Here is a 21054-nt window from a genome sequence, read left to right on the forward strand (position 1 = left end):
CCATGATTTGATATTTTTACATAATCACCACAGTAAATCTAGTTACCATCTATGGCCATGCAAAGTTGTTACAATCAATATTTTTATTTTTTGGGATATGATCTTGTAACCAAGTCATTCAGTACTATTATTAATAAAAATAACAAGACCTCAGAGGCTTAAAACAAGATGGGAAGGAGCTTTTTACTGAATTCTGACAGTGAAAATAAATGTGGAAATATCAAAATGAGGAAAATAACCAGTAATGTCATGTAAAACTGTAACCTCACAACATAAAGAACACCTTCAGCTGGGTACTTATTGAATTATGAGCTCTTTCTTTTTAACCCTTACCTTTATCCTAAGGGGTGCTGTGAATTGAGGGCACTAAGGAGGGAACCATTCAGAGCCAAGGTGTCAAACATGTAGGCCACAGTTTAGTAAATAATATGATAAATAACACAATGTGATGCAGGTGTATTCTATTTGTAGAACTGCTTAATTTTAGGTTATTAAAGAAAAGAATGAAAACCTTTAGTTGATTTTATTCTGCCACATACATTATGCTTACATGAAATAAAAATTTTGGTAAAACTCAGTTATAGGATGTAGGGAGAGTAAAAGAAATTATCAGAGTTCTTTTAAAAAAAAAAGCAAAAGCTACAGGTACTGTGTAAGTGTATAGCTAATAGGCTCTCAGTAAATCCCTACTGACTTACATATGTTAGCTTTCTTTTCTAAAAGATGTGCCAACATGAGTGAAAGAACCTAAGAACAAGAGTATTCAGTGTAGTATTTTTTATTAGAGCTGAAGGTTTGAAGTGTCTGACACTAAGGAACTGAGATTTAAAAAATAAATACATACTTACATACACACACGCACACACACACACACACACACACACATATGTAAATGCATATAATGAATGCAAAAACGAGACATTGTTGGCAGTGGTTATCTTGGTTACCTCCAGGGAATAAAACTGGTGGCTGGAAGACCCAAGGAGGGAGGGACACTTACCTTTCATGCCTATCCTTTTATAGCTTTAAAATTTTGTTGTATGTGCATGTCGTGCCCATTAAGCGCTTCCCAAATGGCTCAGTGGTAAAGAATCTGCCTGCCAAGCAGAAGATGTGGGTTGAATCCCTGGGTCAAAAAGATCCCCTGGAGAAAGGAAATGGCAACCTGCTACAGTATTCTTGCCTGGGAGGTCCCATGGACAGAGGAGCCTGGTGGGCTACAGTCCATAGGATCTCAAAAGAGCTGGACACAGTTTAGAGACTAAACATCCAACAGCAGTGCCCATTAAAAAATAAAATTTAATTAAAATTAAATTTAAATTCAAAGTGATGGTTAAGTCATATTTGTCAATGTTTTCCAGTTTTCCTTCCTCCAAATGCACACAGCCGCCAGATTAATCTTAAACCTTCACTTTTAACATGTCACACGCTTAAGAAGCTACAGCAGTTCCCTGTTGCCTCCACAGTTGTTCAGTGTCCTCTGCCTGATCCTCAAGGCTCTCCATGTTCTGGCCCTCATCTTCACTACTGGTCTCAAACGTTCTTCTCTTCAACACACTCTGCTATAAAGTTTTCTTCACTTTTCCGTGAGTATTTTTCCTACAACAGCTTATGCATTTTGTCCCTTCCTCCTTCTCTCCATTTATTCTGTAAATGCTTCTATGGATTTCTTTTAAATTTTCCCTCTAAACCGCACAGTTTAGCATTGGATTAGGTAATATGCTGGGCTTCCCTTGTGGCTCAGCTGGTGAAGAATCCACCTGCAATATGGGAGACCTGGGTTCGATCCCTGGGTTGGGAATATCCCCTGGAGAAGGGAAAGGCTATCCACTCCAGTATTCTGGTCTGAAGAATTCTATGGCCTGTATAGTCCATGGGGTCACAAAAAGTCAGACACGACTGAGCGACTTTTACTTCACAGGTAACATGCTAAAGCTTAGTTTGTTAATCTTGCATTCTCAACTAAATTAATTTTCTGATATGTCAGGTGTTGTAATTAGAGCATAGTACTATTCAAGGAATAAGGAGCAGGGTTCAACAATGTCTTCATTGCATTGTGACTCCTGTAAGGAAAGGATCACTCGAGACAACAGTTGACCTACAGTGAGCAAGACACATGTGAGGGGGGAGTTCTTTGATGGCCGGATTAATTTCCTTCTTTGTCCAACTGCAGCACAGTGTAGGGTGCTTCGAAGGGTGAATTGTTCTTGTTGTTTTAGTTTCTAGTTGTGTCGGACTCTTTTGCGACCCCACTGTAGCCCGCCAGGCTCCTCTGTCCATGGGGTTTCCAGGCAAGAATACTAGAGTGAGTTGCCATTTCTTTCTCCAGGGAAACTTCCCGACCCACAGATCAAACCTAGGTCTCCTGCACTGGCAGGCAGATTCATTACCACTGAGCCACCAGGGAAGCCCTCTTGAAGAGTGAATAAATTGGCTTACAACATGCAGTAGGGCATGCAACAAACCGAACCAACTGAAAAACAAATTCTTGAATAAGGCCCTCTGAATTGTCACCCTTTCTAAGTCAGTAAATAATAGCTATGTGATATTCGGCATTTTGCAGTTTTTACTGACTTGTTTTTTGTTGCTTTCTTCTTATTACTAGAATAATATATGTTTATCTTAGAAACTGTAGATGAGGAAAAAGAATATAAATCACCTGTGACTCCAATACCTGGTGTATATAGTTTTGCATGTTTCCTAAATATACATACCATATACTGCTGCTGCTGCTAAGTTGCTTCAGTCGTGTCCGACTCTGTGCGACCCCACAGACGGCAGCCCACCAGGCTCCACCGTCCCTGGGATTCTCCAGGCCATATACAGATGGTCCCTAATATACAATAGTTCAATTGAGCATTTTTCAATTTTATAATGGTGCAAAAGAAATATGAGTACAGTAAAAATGGTACTTCGAATTTGGATCTTTTCCTGGGCCAGGGACATGTGGTATGATACTCAGGTATTTAATAAGTTATATGAAATATTCAACACTTCATTATTAAATAGGCTTGTGTTACTCTTGCCTGGAAAATCCCATGGACGGAGGAGCCTGGTAGGCTGCAGTCCATGGGGTCGCTAAGAGTTGGACATGACTGAGCGACTTCAATTTCACTTTTCATTTTCCTGCATTGGAGAAGGAAATGGCAACCCACTCCAGTGTTCTTGCCAGGAGAATCCCATGGACAGGGGAGCCTGGTGGGCTGCCGTCTATGGGGTTGCACAGAGTTGGACACGACTGAAGCGACTTAGCAGCAGCAGCAGCAGATGCTGTTTCCCACTTGTAGGCTAATGTAAGTGTTTTGAGCACATTTAAGGTAGGCTAGGCTATGTTATGATATTCAGTAGGATAGTTGGGTTAAATTCATTTTTGATTTAGGGTGAGTTTATGGTGTCAAAACCCCATGCTAAATTGAGGAAGAGCTGTATATTTATAAAACAGGAATCATACCATACTTCTAAAACTTAAATTTTGTATTTTTTCCTTTTTAAATTGAGATATGACTTATGCCCAGTAATGTGCATAAGTCTCAATGCTCAGTGAATGTTTACATAATACATATTGCTTGTTACCTTTTTTTCACCTAACAATGTGTGACCATTCCCAGGTATTAAATATGTTTCTATATCTTTTAAAATGACTACATGATATACTACTGTATGTGGATCATTATTTAAATGATTGTTGGACAGTTAATTTTTCTACAAAACTTTCATTATTGTTACTTGGTAATGATAACTATCATTATTGCTGTATCTTTGTACACATTCTTTTTTTTTTTTTGGCTCCACATGCAGTATGTGGGATCTTAGTTTCTTAGTTTCTGAAGCAGGGATCAAACTCTCTTCCCCTGCATTGGAAGTGCAGTCTTAACCACTGGACTGCCAGGGAAGTCCCACAAGTCACTGTTTTAAATAATCCTGTTTGTTTGCATGTGTCTTGTCTGCCTCCCTCTGTTATACTGTAAGCTCTCTAAGAACTGTTTACCACATCTTTTTCTACAATCGTGCTGAGCACAAAATAGGTCCTCAATAAATATTTGTTGAATGAATAGATTATCAAATGAATCATCAAATGATCTCTTAGTCTATTTCTTTCTACTCTTGTGTGTGTTAGTCGCTCAGTCGTGTCTGATTCTTTGTGACCCCATGGACTGTAGCCCTCCAGGCTCCTCTGTCCATGGGATTTTCCAGGCAAGAATACCAGAATGGATTGCCACTTCTTTCTCCTGGGGATCTTCCCGACCCAGGGACTGACCCCTGTCTCCTGCCTTGCAGGCAGATTCTTTACTGTCTGAGCCACCATGGGAGCCTGTCTACTCGTGCGTGAGCTGTTTGAAAAATTATGAAATATTCTTAACACTCAGAAAAGTGCTCACTACTCATATTTAATAAACGCTAAGATTTTACCATAATGCTTCAAATTTTTTTCTATCCCTTAAAAAAAAAAGAAAAAGGTGAAAATATATCAGAGGTGAAAAAATGGCCAATTTGAGGAGTATGTAAAGATGGATAGTGTTTATCAACTTCTAAAAGGAATGGTTCATTTACATCACTTACATAAACTCAAACTACAGATCCCAGCCAGCACTGCAACAGTTCCACACGTGGGCTATTCTTTTCTCTTGTATAAACAGCCAATGAAAGCTAGAGTTTACAAAGGTCTAGGATGACAGCTGGCGTGTTGACTGTGGCCAGCCTTAAATCTAGTTAGCTGCCCTTTGGAACGCGCTGCTGTAAACCAGATCTCAAAAGGCATTTCCTGTTAATTCTCAGTTCATTGTGCCTCTTGTTTCAAAGGGAAGAAAAACTGGTTTAGTCATCTCAATGGATGCGATACTGAATTACAAGTCGGAAGATACTGAAGATTACTACATGTTACTGGGATGTGATGAACTGTCTTCGGTAAGCAATGAATAATGCTGTTATTTTTCACAACAGTATTTCAAGTTTTATTTAAGGTTTTAAAATTTTGAACATTAGTCACATTGCCTAAGAATCTAATCATGTATTATTTTAAAGCTCTTTTGGCTCTGAGAAAGTTAAGGACTTAAAATAGAGTGTTGGGTCTTTATTTGAATAGTGTCCTCTTTCAATTTTATGGACACTTCTGATTGATTATGTGTATTCTGACACATGGTCATAGACTCTTTTTCAAATATACTAAAAATATATATTTGAAATTTTATTGTAATTGCTATTGGCAGTGTTTCATAGTATGTACATAAGCTATATCTTTATTATGGCAATTTACACTATAATTGAGATGAAATTTAATTTTCTAGTAATGATTTTAAAATGTTTCATTAAAATATGTAGTCTTACGTGAGCAGTTAAATTATTTAAACCAAGAAACATCCTTTTGTGTTAATAATTCAAATTGTGTAAGAAGAATTACTTCTTTAAACTGTGGCTTCTGAAACAAAATATGTAACAACTCTGTAATTGTTCATTTGATCTATAATGGAACAATGTTTTAAAGGTCCCTATGGATAATTATAAGGTCATAAAAGTTTTTCACATTATGGAAAGTTCATTTATAATTTTACCTCCCAAAGTAACATTCTTAATGTTTAGCAGATTAGTCTCCAGACTCTTTCCTATGTATGTATTTTTGAAGAACATGTTTACTTTTTACCCATTAACATTATAATAAGGATTTCTCCATGCTACTAAAGGTACTTCATACATGGGTTAATGATTGCATAATATTTTATTTGACTATTGTATCAAAAATGATTATTCTCTTATTGTTAAATATTTCATTTACAGTTTTTTTAGTATTTTAAATTGTTTAGATGAGTATGAAATATATTTTATTACATTATTAGATATATTCACATTGTTTTATATTTATATAAGTATTAAAATATTTATTTTATTACTAAAATATAGCTATTAATATTAAATGCTTTAAAGCAAATTAGTTTTCTATTTATCTTTGTTTTACAAGGCTGGAGTTAAGTAATAAAATGCACTTAGTTTTGTCTGGCAAATAGAATGCAGTATTGGACACAAAGATTAAAATCTCTATTTTCATCACCCTGACGAAGTTAGCTTAGGTACCTTGTAGTTAAACACCCACACACAAAAGAGGCTATAATATTCTCTTAATTGCATATTTCTTCTTTAGGGTAACATATTAGGGTAATATGTTACTTTTGTTTTCTTTAGGGGTGGTTTACTTATATTAATTGAGAAAGCTTATCATGTGTTATTCATACTTTGAATTATACTTTTGCCAAATAATTTTTGAAGGAACTATTTAAGTCAAAGGAACATAATTTAATTTGAAAAGTTTCACAGTTTGGATTTTTTAAAAATATTGTCATGCTAGGTTATAAAATAAAGGTTGTAATATCCCCTAAATAAATCTCTTTAGTCAGGCTTTTGTAGTTATGTTACTGTCTTTTCAGTTTACAAAGAAAGATTAGTTTTGAATAGACTAAAAAATGACCCCATTGTTTATTTATAATATTTATAACAGTTTCATTTTGTCGTGACCAGTTATAATCATACTTCTCTGTGTATACTGTGGCATATAGTAAAAGGAGAATATGTCAAAAAAATGGTGAAGAAGAGCATGGTCTTGACATTCCTTCTTCTGGATATATTTTACTAATTCTGTCGTTTGCATAGCATGTGTAGATAACAGGCACTTATCTAAAATGAAATGACCTGTCACAATTTTATCAATTCTTTTATACATTATCTTTCTCCTCTTTTTATATGTATCCTTCTCGTTTACAAACATCTTAATGCTTTTTTAAATGATTATTGTGACATTTCCTTTACTTGATTTGTGTTGCCTGGATTTTCTTTACTTCAAATATTCCTTGGTTTGATACTCTAAAAAATTAACCAGAACTGTTTCTATCCAAAAGCAATTTAGCAGTTATAATTTCAAAGCAACTTGATATTTTGATACTACTTAAAAACAACTGAGACACACACATAATTCTTTTGCTTAGTATGCAGTTCTTACACTTTAAAGTTTGTGTTGGAAATTAATCAATGACACATGTAAGGCCATGGAAGGATTTCCATGCTGTTGAGTAGAAAACAAATACTCCCTGTTCAGAAACATTTACCAAAGTTTAAGGAAAGAATGTCTGAAAAGACTTCGGAGAATAGATGGGGTGTGAAACGATTCTGCATCAAAATTTAGATGCATGGAGGAGACACAGAGGGCATTTGCGTGGCCAGGGGAAAGCTGGAGAAGATCCCTTCAAGTGGGAATCAAATTAGTCCCTGTTGCACATGAGTATTACCTGGCACAGAGGAAAATACTGTGCTATTAGGATATGTAAAAGATAAGCTTTAAAGCTTTAAAATTTAATTTCTAAAATTATATATGTTCAATAAGGAAATGAGGAGTATAAAGAGAGCACAGGGAAAAATGCCAACCCAAATGCTTAATGTTTGGGATTATGATATATGCATGCCATTTTATGCATGTATATAAGTATAATTTTGTATAAATAAGTACATGTACATATGTATACATATATCTTTATATGTGTCTGGAATCAGACTGCCTGAGTTGAAATCCTGGCTCTGCAACTTACTAGCTCTGTGACTGGGAAAATTACTTTCCTATGTTTTGTTTTCCTAATCTGCAAAATGGGAATAATAATGGTACCCACCTCATAGAGTTGCTGTGGGAATTGGAAGACATGCTATATTTAAAGTACTTAGAACAGTGCCTGGCACACAATATGTCTCGATAAATCTTAGCTATTATTTATAATTATTTTATTTTATTTATTTGGTGTAGCTTACAGAATCCTAGTTCCCCAACCAGGGACTGAACCCAGGCCCATGGCAGTGAAAGCATGGAGGCCTAATCACTGGACTGCCAGAGAATTTCCTCATTATTTTACATATGCACACATATACATATATGTTACATAATTCCTTTTGAGTAAAACATTAAGATTTTATACCTCACACAGTGCTTTGTAGCTTATCTTTTTCTCATAGAATGTTTTATATAAAATTTCTCAGATTATTAAAAATCTTCTACTACAAGAAGATTTTTTAATGACTGTAAAATCTGCCATTCTATAGCCCTATTACAATTAACTTTAACAAATATCCTATTACTAGGCACACAGGTTTTTGTTTAAAATGTATAACTTTTTACTCATTGAACCTTCTTATAACTAAATCCATTCCCTACCTTCAATTATCCTCTTAGCCAAATTCCTAGAATTGATATGGTTGGATTGAAAAGTATGAAAAAAATTAAAGGATTTATATATTTTGTTGTTGTTGCTGTTCAGTCACTAAGTCATGTCTGACTCTCTGTGACCCCATGGGCTGTAGCACGCCAAGCTCCTCTGTCCTTCACTGTCTCCTGCAGTTTGCTCAAACTCATGTCTATTGAGTAAATGATGCTAACTAACCATCTCATCCTTTGCCGCCTCCTTCTCCTTTTGCCTTCAGTCTTTCCCAGCATCAGAATCTTTTCCAATGAGTTGGCTCTTTGCATCAGGAGGCCAAAGTATTGGAGCTTTAGCATCAGTCTTCCAATGAATATTCAGGGTTGATTTCCTTTAGGATTGACTGGTTTGATCTCCTTGCTGTCCAAGGGACTCTCAAGAATCTTCTCTAGGACCATAATTTGAAAGCATCCATTCTTTGGTGCTCAGCTTTCTTTATGGTCCAACTGTCAAATCTGTACATGACTGCTGGAAAAATCATAGCTTTGAGTATATGGACCTTTGTCAGCAAAGTGATATCTCTGCTTTTTAATATCCTGTCTAGGTTTATCATAGCTTTATATATGTATATCTTAATTGATTTACAGAAAATTTGCTAAAATTTGCTAAAAATGTTAAAAAAACATTTAAATTCTTACCAGGAAAGCACAGTGAGTTCATTTCCTTGTACTCTCAGTGACACTAGTTATAATAATCCATGGATGTTTTGACTTTTTGATTATGAGTAAAGTTGATATTTATTGTAGATTTATTGGCTAGTAGAATAGACAGCTTTCCAGATCATTGGACATTGTGTCAGAAACGCAAAATTTAGTGGACTTTGACATGAAGGGCCTCAGTTTTCCATGAGCTGCACTTGGCACCAGGAACATGGGGTGGTGATGCCAGGAGATAAATAGAATGTGCTCAAGACAAACTAAGCCACTTTATTGGTTAGTTTTCCTAGAACCAGCCCTACACAGGAGATCTGTGATAAAATTTGTGGTAGTAAAATATGAAAAGTAATGATAGACTGATATGCACTATTCTTAATTTTTAAAAATTGGATAGGAATGAAATAACAACAACAAAATCCCCAAACTCTCTACTTTTGATATATAGGTATAGTTTTGATCCATTTGTGCTATTAAGTTCCTCAAGATATATACATAAAAATGTAATGTGTATAAAAATGTGTCTTGAAGGATTCTGTCATCTTAGGGGAAAAGGAGTAAAACTTTTTAAAAATTTTATTACGTTATGTTTGGCTGCACTGGATCTTCGTTGCTTTTTGGGGTCTTTTTCCAGTTGTGGTAAGCGAGGTCTACTCTTTGTTGTGATTCAAGGAATTCTCATTACTGTGGCTGCTCTTGTTGAGGAGCACAGGTTCTAGGCATGTGGGCTTCAGTATTTGTGGCACACAGGCTCAGTAGTTGTGGTTCGCAGGCCCTAGAGCATGGGCTCAGTAGTTGTGGTACACCGGCTTAGTTGGTCTGAGGCATGTGGAATCTTCTCCGATCAGATATTGAATTGGCAGGCAGATTCTTATCCATTGCACCACCAGGAAAGTCCAGGAATAAAGGTTTTTACAAAAATATTCTGTATTGATGGAAATCTTTTCAAAGAGAATTTGTGAGTACTTATAAATTACTTGTTAATTAAAAAATGCTTACTATTAGATTCTTTAAAATATTTAATATTTAAAAATTTAAAAATAAGGAAATTTCCCAATCTCAATTTTCTTTGTTCTATTAGCAGGTTATGGTGACAGGTAAAGGGAGCACCCAGAAAGAGGAAACATAACTATAGTTCTTCCTTGGAAATCTATCTCTTCCTGTTATTCCAGGGGTCTCCCAGGACATACTTAACAAGGGAGAGAACAGAGATATCAATCTGGGCTCTAAACATACTCATATCTAATACTGTCTTTGATTGTAAAAGTGAAGATTTTTTTTATGAGAGTTGATTAAGGATGACATGGAGCTGATAAAAATATTTCTCCCGTGATTCTTATGACAATATTGAACTGAACTGCTTGAGAATTTAATTCTCAAACGAGGTAATTTGCTTTCATGAATTCGTGCATAGTAAATGTGGAACTTGCTAATAGGTCCTAAGGCTGAAGAGCTGGCCCATGTAAAACAGTGGTTAAGATGATGGGATTTGGGGATTTTCCTGGCAGTTCAGTGGTTAGGACTCCTCACTTTCACTGCTGAGGGCCATGGTTTGATCCTTGGTTGAGGAACTAAGATCCCACAAGCTGTGCAGCTAGCCAAAAAACAAAAAGAATTATTGGATTTGAATTCCAACTGCTTAGTTAACAAAAAACTCAGCTTTTTTTCCGGTAACAAGTTAAGTGAGTTCAAGGAACTTAACCACTGATGTTTAATTAATAGCTATTAAGTTCTTACTGTGATCAGGCTGTGTGTTAAGTGCTGGAGTTACATTATTCATGAAATGTAAAGATGAGGAAATCTAGGCACATGGAAATTATATAACTTGCCTATACTGACAGGGAAGAACTGGGATTTAAAACAAAGCAATCAGATAGTTGGACATGACTTAGTGACTAAACAACAACAAAAAGTCAGATACTAAGAGCCACATAACTACTTTTGCATTCTGCTGTTGACATTACAATTATAATTAATAAAGCCAAGTCTTGATAATTCATGATAATAAGGATTAGATGGGTGAGCGAAACCCAATAAAATCATAGATGGCCCTCAAACCTCATTTTAGTTTGGGCAGGAGTCTCTGTTTTTTCAATCAAAATCTCTAACCAAACTGTTTACTGGTAACAAAATGATCAAGTTTACCCTTTTTTTTTTCTAAACTGTGAAAAAATTTTTTCTTTCCAAATTGATTGAGATATAATTGACATATAGTACTGTAAGTTTGAAGTGCAAATTACCACAAGTTTACTGAACATCCATCATCTATATAAATACCAAATTAAGAAATAGAAATTTTTTTCCTTGTGATGAGAACTCTTAGGATTTACTCTTTTAACACCCTTCATATACTACATATAGTAGTAGTGTTAATTATATGTATCATTTTTTACATTACATTGCTAATACTTACTTAAATGGAAATTTGTATCTTTTGACTACCTTTATTTAACCCCCCCATCCCTAATTGTGAAATTCTTTCTGTGTGTGAAATTCTTAATAAAAGAGAAAAGGACAAAAAAAGAAGAAAAGAACTTTATAATGGGTGATTTATAAACTGGACAATCATCTTGAATAACAGAGGTGGCTAAACATCCTTTGAAGAACTCAGATGTGTAAACACACCTTTTATATATTGTTAGGATAAACCTATATGAGCACTTTTAATGTTTAAATATGCTGAACTCAGAGGTGTCTTGGGCCATCATCTAAATACAGTAGCAAGTTCAATTGTGATCACATACTACTATTTGAATAGGAATGTTTATTGGATACTTTCTGAATTTTGTGATTGAGAAAATAATTTCTTAGAGTAAAAAGTCAAAATACAAATAGGAATCAAAATAAAAAGGTGGGTGTTCATAGTAGCTTTTTTGGGAAGGACTGACACCCTACTTTTCCCTTCATGCCATTCAAGTTGGATTCCTCATTTTAAACATTAATTTCTGTTTTAGGTTGAACAAATCCTTGCAGAATTTAAGGTCAGGGCCCTGGAATGTCACCCTGACAAGCATCCTGAAAATTCCAAAGCTGGTAAGTATTTAATAATGGTTGCTTTTCATGAAAATGTATAGCATATAGACCTAAAAAGCCAGTGAATAGTAGCTTCATTTTCTTTTACCTATTTACACTCAAAATTATTCTTTAATTTAATGCCAAAGAGTGTTTTTGCACTATTGGATGGAGGCTGAAGAGGAAACTGGGTAGGGTCTTTTTTCTAATAGCAGTCATTTAACATTCATTTATCTTTCTGCTATAATATGCTGCTTCATGGTTTACAATTTGTCCATTTGGGACTTCCCTAGTGGTCCAGTGGTTGACTGCATGCTTCCAATGCAGAGGGTGTGGGTTTGATCCCTGGTTGGGGAACTAAGATCCCACATGCCAAAATAAACAAACAAACAAACAAATAAATAAATAAATAAAATAACAATAAGAGTAAAAAAAAATGTGTCCAGTTTTATGCTTAATTTCACCAGTTTTTGAATGTTAACAGTGACTTCCGTTTGTAACTAGGTGGTTATCTTAATGAGAACCTTGCTGTGTCTTCTTCTGAATAGGTCTGTTATATTGTATAATAATATATTCATACATTTGTTTCTTTATCATATTTTAAATTTCATGATCATAAATTTATACATAAATGCTTTTGTATATCTCAGCTTGAAAAAATACAGACAAAACAATAATCCTTTCTTAACCTGTCTTCCTCCTGCTTCTTCTCTATCTCTGTACTTCTCTTTAGAGCCAATTTTCCTGAAAAAGAAGTTCACAGTTAGTATCACTACTTCCCTTTCAACCAGTTTTCAATTTATCCCAGTTTGACTTCCTCCTCACCTTTCTAGGAAATGGCTCTTGTAATGGTCACCAAGAACTTCTTGGCTGCTGACTCCTTTTAGTCCTTATCTTCCCTGAGCTTGGATCAGAATTTGGAACTGTTGACCATGCTCATCTTCTTGACACTCCTTTTTCTTAGCTACCAGGCTATGCCCTTATGCTTTTCCTCCTACTTCTTGCTTGGGCTGCTCTTTCTGTCTCCTTTGTGACTTCTCTTCTATCCTAAGGTTCCCTTCTAAAATCTCTTCTGAGGACTTCCCTGGTGGTTGTGTGGTTAAGACTTTGCTTTCCAATGCATGGGGTATAGGTTTGAGGCCTGATTGGGGAACTAAGATCCCATATCCCTTGGAGCCAAAAAAAAGCAAAACATAAAACAGAAACAATATTGTAACAAATTTGATACAGACTTTAAAAATAGAACATGTAAAAAATCTTAAGAAAAGTTTTAAACTCTCTTCTGGGCTTACTCCCCACTTTTTCTCTAGAATTTTGTTGAAGCCTGTGGTTTTCAATCATCAGTTATTTGTTGATGGCTTCCCATTTTATGCTTAACTCAGTTCTCATTCCTCAGTTTCAGACTGTGGCTTTGACTGCTTCTTAAAAATATCCTTTTGAGGACATTTCAATGTCACTCTGTCAAAAACCGGCCTCGTTATTCATCCTCCTCTCACCTCTTAAGTGCATGCTCAGTTGCTCAGTCATGTCCATGTATGTACCACCAGCTTAAAACTTCACCAACGCAGTTGAAGTCTTTTGTATATTCCTACCCTGATTTTATTCTCAGAGTAGGTAATGCTATCTAAAATTTGATGACTATGGTTACTATAATATATGTGTATACTGTTGGTATATGTATAGTATGTGTATACCTATGATTTTTTTTTTTTTTTTTGCCATGTCTTGTGACATATGGGATCTTCCCTGGCCAAGGATTGAACCCTCACTCTCCTGTAGTGGAAGGGTGGAGACTTAACCACTGGACCATCAGGGAAGTACTATATGTGATTTTTCTATAAGGAAAATATTATGATTAAGACCTGTCTGCTGCTGCAGCTGTTTAGTCACTAAGTTGTGTCCAACTCTTTGCAACCCCATGGAGTGTAGCCTGCCAGGCTCCTCTGCCCATGGGATGTCCCAGGCAAGAATACTGGTGTGGATTGCCATTTCCTTCTCCAGGGGATCTTCCTGACCCAGGGATTGAACTCGCATCTCCTGCATTAGCAGGCGGATTCTTTACCCCTGGAGCCACCAGGAAAGCCCATTAAGACTTGTCTTTAACTCCACATTTCACAAATGGTAAAACTCAACTCCTTTTCATTAAAAAACTCTCTTATCTTAAAGCTCTTAATTAATTTTCTCTAGAAATCACTGATCCCTTTGATTGTATAAATGGGTTGTTTTCCAATGTATAGAGTCACCTTTTGTTAGAAACTTCACTATTACCATTGCACATTTGATTTTTTCCCCTTTTTATTAAGACATAACTTACTTAAAGGAATGTGAAAAAATCGCAAGTATAAGCTTGATAAATTTTTGTCTACATATAACCAGTTTAACCACTGCCCAGAGGAAGATGTAGAACATTTCTACCACCCCAGGAAAAGTCCCTTTTCATGTCCCATTCAGTGTCAGCACCCTTTCCCATTGTTGGATCTTTATCATCATTGATTAGTTTTGCCTAGTTTTAAATTTTATATACATGGAATCGTATGGTATGTACTCTTTTGTGAGGCTTCTTTTGCTTTACCTTATGTCTGTAGTATTTACCCCTTGATTGTACATGTAACAGTGGTTCATTCTTTGTCATTGCTGGGCCTTGAGGCATAAGCCCCTTCATGTTGTGCCCCTCCCTGCATCTCTCCAGTCTCATTTTCTCTCCACCACCACGCTTACAACCCTATGTTTCAGCCAGTCAGAACTACTTTGGCTCCTAGGGACATTCCTTGTGGTCCAGCGGTTAAGAATCTGACTTCCAATGCAGGGGACATGGGCTCAATCCCTGGTCGGGGTACTAAGATCCCATATGCCACAGAACAACGAAGCCCGAGTTGCCTCAACTAGAGAGTCTGTGTGCTGCAAACCAAAGAGCCCACATGCTCTGGAGCCTGTGTACCACAACTAAAGGGAAGCCCGCGTGTCGCAGTGAAGAGCCTGGGTCCTGTAACTAAGCCTCGACTCAGCCAAAAATAAATATTTAAAAAATCCCAGCATTTAAGGAATTATTTAAAAGAAAAAAAAAAAAAAAAGAACTACCTTGGCTCTTTAATGTGTTCTGCTGTCTACTCTCTAGACCTTTATACTTATTGCTTTTTCTGCCTGGAACATTCCTGAGGCCTGCCTACCTCCCTGCCCTGCTTTTGATTGGCTGGGTTGTGCTCCCGAGTCAGGTTTCAGCTTGGCCATCACTTCCTCTGGGATTCTTGTGCACCCCAGCTACCCACAGACCCCTATACATATGTCAGGTGGCCAACTGTATATTATATTGTTAGCTTGTTAACTGTTTGCTTGTTAGTTATACTGGAGGCTCTGTGAAGCTGGTCTTGCTTATCTCGTTCAAAATGGTATGCCTTGCACCCAAAATAGTATACACAGCACCTGCTATGGAGGACAGCTACTTTGTGCACAAACTTTCTTGAATGAGTGAAAGAATGAATTAATGAACATTTCTGTAGGAGACATATATTAGTTACCCTTCTAGAATTAATATTAAGATAGATATCCTAGCATAAAGCTGTAAAAATTTGATAAACACTTAAAAAAATCACCACCACAGATTATTCTTTAACTGGGTTCTCTTCCAGTGAAGCATGGCATTGAGTTGTTTTTCTGTCACGGCAAATGGTTTCCATTAAGGATACACGATGAATCATTGTGCAGTCATTGCCATTCTAGTTGCCATAGTGATGGGAGTTTCATGTACGGGTACCTGAAGCTTTCTTGTTCAGAGAAACACTGGACTGTGTAAATATTGTTTAAAATGAAAAGATACACAGAAATTAATATCTTCCTTTGTCAGGCTTGCAATAGATAGATGATTCAACCTTTGGATAGAAATTGTTTTCAAACATGTTCAAGCATCTATTTACTTAATTTGGATGAACATGACTTCCTGAAAATTTAAGTGGTTCTTTACATACTTGCAGAAGGGTTAAGGTTACTGATAAAAATACTTTAAAATGTGAAACAAAAATTCACCCTGATGCTGATTTTAGCTTGACTGAAATCCAGAATATATTGGACAGCTTTTGAAACACATTTCATTAAGGTAAAAAGCTAAGCCTGTAGAGCAACTGCAGGTAAAAGAAATTAAACTTGTGTAATACGCCTTTTTGGCTTGCTAAAAGTAGTCTCAACCATTGCCATTGAAATGACTGACTTGGTAGTATGATGGAGTAGTAGATAAGAACACAGGTTTGTCTGTCTGCATTGCTCCTGGCTCCTACTTATGAGCTGGTTGATTTTGGGCAACCTCTTTGAGCCTCAGCATTCTCCTAGGCAGAATGGGAAACTAATAGCATATTATCACCTCATGTGTCTCTGTGTGTGCTCAGCTGCTCAGTCGTGTCCGACTCTTTGTGACCCCATTGCCTGTAGCCCGCCAGGCTCCTCTGTGCATGGGATTCTTCAGGCAAGAATACTGGAGTGGGTTGACATGCCCTCCTCCAAGGGATCTTCCTGACCCAGGGATCAAACCTGAGTCTCCTGCATCTCCTGCCTTGACAGGCGGATTCTTTACCATTGCGCCACCTAGGAAGCCCATGTATCTGCTGTGAGGATTCAATGGGGTATTTTGCATGTGGGACAAACTCAATGGATGTTGGCAATTATGATTCAGTGTACGTTTCTTGTTCTATGAAGCACTGCAAGATAAAAATTTAACAAAACGGGACAGTTTTTTTGTAAGTGAACATTAGCTATTTCTCTCATTAAAAAAATCTAAATCTAAGGCTGTCTGAGATCCTTGTTCTGCAGTGGGTGATGCAGGCAGGACTGGTCATGCTATAGAAATTGAGTCACTGAGATCAAAAGCCGCTGGTTGGTGCTCATGCCAGTCTTCCGTGTGTATGTGTGTGTGTGTGTGTGTGTGTGTGTGTGTGTGTGTGTGTGTATGTGTGACAGTAATGGTTTCAAGTTAACCCTTTATTAACTTCCCTTTGACCCTGAAGAGATTTCAGACTAACTTAAGGACCTATGAAATGGTATTTTTGTTATTGATTTACAGGCTTCAAAGACATCTGAATATTTGAAGAAGGGGAACTCTTTGTCTTTTACTAACTGAAATCTTTCAATGTCTCAATGTTTTCCTACTTTAAAAACTCTTTATTGCTTTTTTTCCCTTAAATAAAAATAACATACGGTATTAAATAATGCTGAAAGTGAAAATCTGCTCTTATCTCTCTTTGCCAGAGAACCACTATTAACAGTGGATATATTTTCCTCCAGATTGTTTTCAAAGCATGTCCTGACTTCTTCTCATTATTATTTCTCAAGTAATTTTAAGTGGCCTACATTTAAAATGTGGCTATTATAATTTTTATTATGAAATATGAATTAAGAGGACCTCTGTATTTTCAAAGCAGACCTGGAGTTAAATTGGAATGTTTCTTAAGTATTCCATCATCATTTGCTCGTATAAGCTTATAAAATGAAATCTCTCTTCCCAGAACTGGTACATGTTTATCTTGTATGATTCATTTGATTAGCTGGTATATTAAAGGACAAATATAAATCCAAGCTCATTTTTATTAAATGTGGTGAAGGTGTGGAACAAAGAAAAGGCCACCTAACAGGAAAGGTAAGGTCTCTTTTGCTTTCTGCTTATCATCTGCTGTTGAGGGATTGACATAAGAATAATTTCTTTCATTCCGGAAACTCTGAAAAATGAGGCCAACAATAATGTGCAAAGAGAAGGTGAATCGTAGATAAGAATGTAAATTTTTACAACCTCTGCTCTAGTAGTCACTGGTGTGTGCATCCATGGTAATAATTTAATGAGCTTTTTATTTCTGTTGGAAAAAGTGACATCTCATTTATACACTGGTACATTTACATTGTCGTCAGCAACGGGAAGGATTACTCACTTGAGCTGGCAGCTGTTGCAAGATGTTTTTTATGTATTTGTTTTCCTTTGCTTTCAATAGCCCCACCTTTAGGATCTTCCTTTTAATCCATCAATTGCTACTACCTCCAGCAGTGATATTAAATATTTAATGATATATTAAGCACCTGTGCTGCCCAGATTTGGACAGGGTCCAGGAGGAACCCTGCCATGTTGGGCAGTATCTCTGGTTGCTGAAGGAACAGTTGAAGTAGTGGTTTTGGGGGATGAGAGCTCAGGAACAGTAGCCCTTTACCAACTGGGGTACAGAAGTATTTCAGTAGTTTCACAATTGGTATGGTGGTACCATCAGTACTGACTGTGCATTTGTCCTAACATCTTTTGTTTTAGAGGATATTGATTACTTCCCATGAGGTATTTTTAAGCACTGTCAGGATAATTTTAATTAATTTTCCCATTAACACTATTAAAAGGTGCCTAATTCACAAAATATTTTAAGGGTATGTCACCTTTTTGGTGCTTGGAGCTTAGGTAATAGCATTCTATGAACATCTTTATATTCACATTCAGATTGGAAGCATTCACTCATTCATTGATTAAACAAATACTTTTTGAGCACCTGCTACACTGCTTTAGTACAAGGGATGCAGCAGAAAACAAAACAAAGTCTCTGCCCTCATGGAGTTTGTATTCTCATGGAGGATTATAAACAAATTACTATACATAATGTCAGGGAGTAGGTATCATGGGGGCTTCCCAGGTGGCACTAGAGGTAAAGGACCCCCCTGCCATTGCAGGTTAGACATAAAAGATGCTGGTTCAATCCCTGAGTTGGGAAGATCCCCTGGAGGAGGAAATGGCAACCCACTCCAGTATTCCTGCCTGGAGAATCCCATGGACAAAGGAGCCTGGCAGGCTATAGTCCATAACGTCACACAAAGTCAGACATGATTGAAGTGACTTAGCACACACTCAGGTACCATGAAGAAAAGTAAAGCAGAGTCAGGGAGATACAGGAATGATGGGGTGGGCAGCTATTTTATGTAGAAGGTTGGAGAAAACTCCATCAACAAGACAGTACCCAAGCTGACATCTGGAAGAAGTAAGCAGTGTGAGTGCTTAGGGCAAAGTGTTCTTGGCAGAAAGGACAGCAAGTTCCAAGTCCTGGGGCTGCAGTGTGCTTGGTGTACTCAAGGAACATCAGGGCAGCTACTATGGCTGTAGCGAAGGAGATGGGAAAAGTAGGAGGAAATGAAGTCGGAGAAGGAAGAGAAGGGTAGAGAGCAGGCAGAGTGTGTCAGACCTAATAGCCATGGTGAGAATTTTCAGTTTAATTCCAACAAAAATGAAAAGTAAAAATGGAAGTGATTTTGAGCAGAGGAGTGATATTATGTGACTTCTTTTACTTACTTTTTTCTTTAAGATCATTTAAAAAAATATTTAATTTTATTTATTTATTTGGCTGTGCTGGGTCTTAGATGCGGCACACAGGATCTTTAGTTGCAGCGTGTGAACTCTTAGTTGTGGCGTGTGGGATCTAGTTCCCTGGTCAGGGAATGATCCCAGCCTCGTCCATTGGGAGTGTGGAGTTTTAGCCACAGACCACCAGTGAAGTCCCTCTTTCATTTTTTTTCTCCCTTTTTTGGCCATGCTGTGTGGCTTGGAGAGTCTTAGTTGAACCCAGGTCCTCAGCTATGAAAGCGTGGAGTCCCAATCACCAGACTACCAGGGGATCCCCTATGTAACTTATTCTTGAAAAGATCACTCTGACCGCTGTGTAGAAGATAGAGCAAGGCAAAGGCAGGGAGATGAGTTGAGCAGCTAATATAATCATCCAGCCAAGAGAGGATGGTGGCTTGGACTAGAGTGACCGCAGTGGAGGTAGGGGCAAGAGGTCAAAGCTTGGGCATAGTTTAAAGATATACTGACTCTACAGATAGAGTCAACAGGGCTTGTTGATGAATTAAAAATGAGTTGTGAAAGAAAGAGAAGAGTCAAGGATGGCCCCAAGTGTAGAGGAAACTAGTGAAGTATTTCCTGACTCCTCAGGCAGAATCAATCTTCTGTATTTCTCTTTAGCACACTGTATTGAAATGATTTGTTTATATGTCTGCTTCCTTACTAGACTCTAAGTTTCTCAAGGGCACAACCTGGATCGTAGTGATGAATGATGACATTTTCATTATCCTCAGAGATGAAGAAGAAAGTGGGGATTAGAGGGTAACATGTATTGCAGGAAAATGGAAGGGGCAGGAGGAGTCAAGTGTAGCCTGGTGAGCACCAGCTGGGGAGCCTGGCAGGCTTGGGTTTGAATCATGGCTCTATCACTTGTAGCTTAGGACAAGTTACATTAACCTCCTGTAGCTTTAGATCACATAAAATGTGAATAATACTAATATTAATAATATCCACTTGAGAAGGTTGTTATGAACAAGAAACTATACTCATCCCACCCCTCTAGGTAGTCAGAGTCCTGGTTTGAGTTCCAAGTCACACAGCAAATTCACACTGGCTATTTATTTTACATATGGTAGTGTGTATGTTTCCACGCTACTCACTCCATTCATCCCACCCTCTCCTTCCCCTGTCCCCTGACGGTGTCCATAAGTCTGTTCTCTATGTCTGCATCTCCATTGCTGCTCTGCAAATAGGTTCATCAGTACCATCTTTCTAGATTCCATGCTGCTGCTACTTGGTCGTGTCCGACTCCGTGTGACCCTATGGACTGCAGCCTGCCAGGTTCCTCTGTCCATGGGGTTCTCTAGGCAAGAGTACTGGAATGGGTTGCCAGGCCCTCCTCCAGGGAATTGTTCCCAACCCAGGGATTGAACCTGGGTCTCCTGCATTGCAGGCAGATTCTTTACCGCTTTCCAGTATTCTTGCCTGGAAAATTCCATGGACAGAGGAGCCTGGCGGGCTACAGTCTAGGGGGTCGCAAAGAGTCATAGATGACTAAGTGACTGAACACACACACACACACACACACACACACACACACACACACACAGAAAAGATTGTAACTTATCCAATGTTTGTAAATGTCTATCCCATGAGATAAATTATGTCTATCGCTCACATCTGCATCATCAGCACCTGGGATAGCACCTGTCACATCACTGGAGCTCAGTAAAGGGAGTGGATAAACTGTGAGCCAGGTACTTTGCATACATTATCTCACTTGTCCTTACAATGCACTTTATAAATGAGGAAAAGAAAGCTTGATGAAGTGAATTGGCCCAAGGTTACGTAGCTGGTAAATAACAGATGCATATTTCAGTGA

The 21054-nt window shown here is 37.4% G+C and overlaps 1 protein-coding gene across 4 annotated transcripts in view; it reads left to right on the forward strand.

Moving 5' to 3' along the window:
• Positions 1-21054, forward strand: part of DNAJC12 (DnaJ heat shock protein family (Hsp40) member C12) — a 41303-nt gene that overhangs the window by 4793 nt on the left and 15456 nt on the right. For 2 of the 4 annotated variants that reach the window (XM_081568941.1, XM_081568940.1), the window contains exons 2-4: positions 1467-1586; positions 4801-4905; positions 11833-11911. In XM_081568941.1, coding sequence (XP_081425067.1) covers positions 4828-4905; positions 11833-11911 — 157 coding nt within the window. In that variant the 5' untranslated portion in view covers positions 1467-1586; positions 4801-4827. The remainder of the gene's footprint in view (positions 1-1466; positions 1587-4800; positions 4906-11832; positions 11912-21054) is intronic. The other 2 variants (XM_081568938.1, XM_081568939.1) reach the window with 1 other exon arrangement.

Source organism: Giraffa tippelskirchi, chromosome 2 (genome assembly GCF_054371585.1).
Source record: "Giraffa tippelskirchi isolate mGirTip1 chromosome 2, T2T-mGirTip1v1.2.pri, whole genome shotgun sequence".
Taxonomy (NCBI): Eukaryota; Metazoa; Chordata; class Mammalia; order Artiodactyla; family Giraffidae; genus Giraffa; species Giraffa tippelskirchi.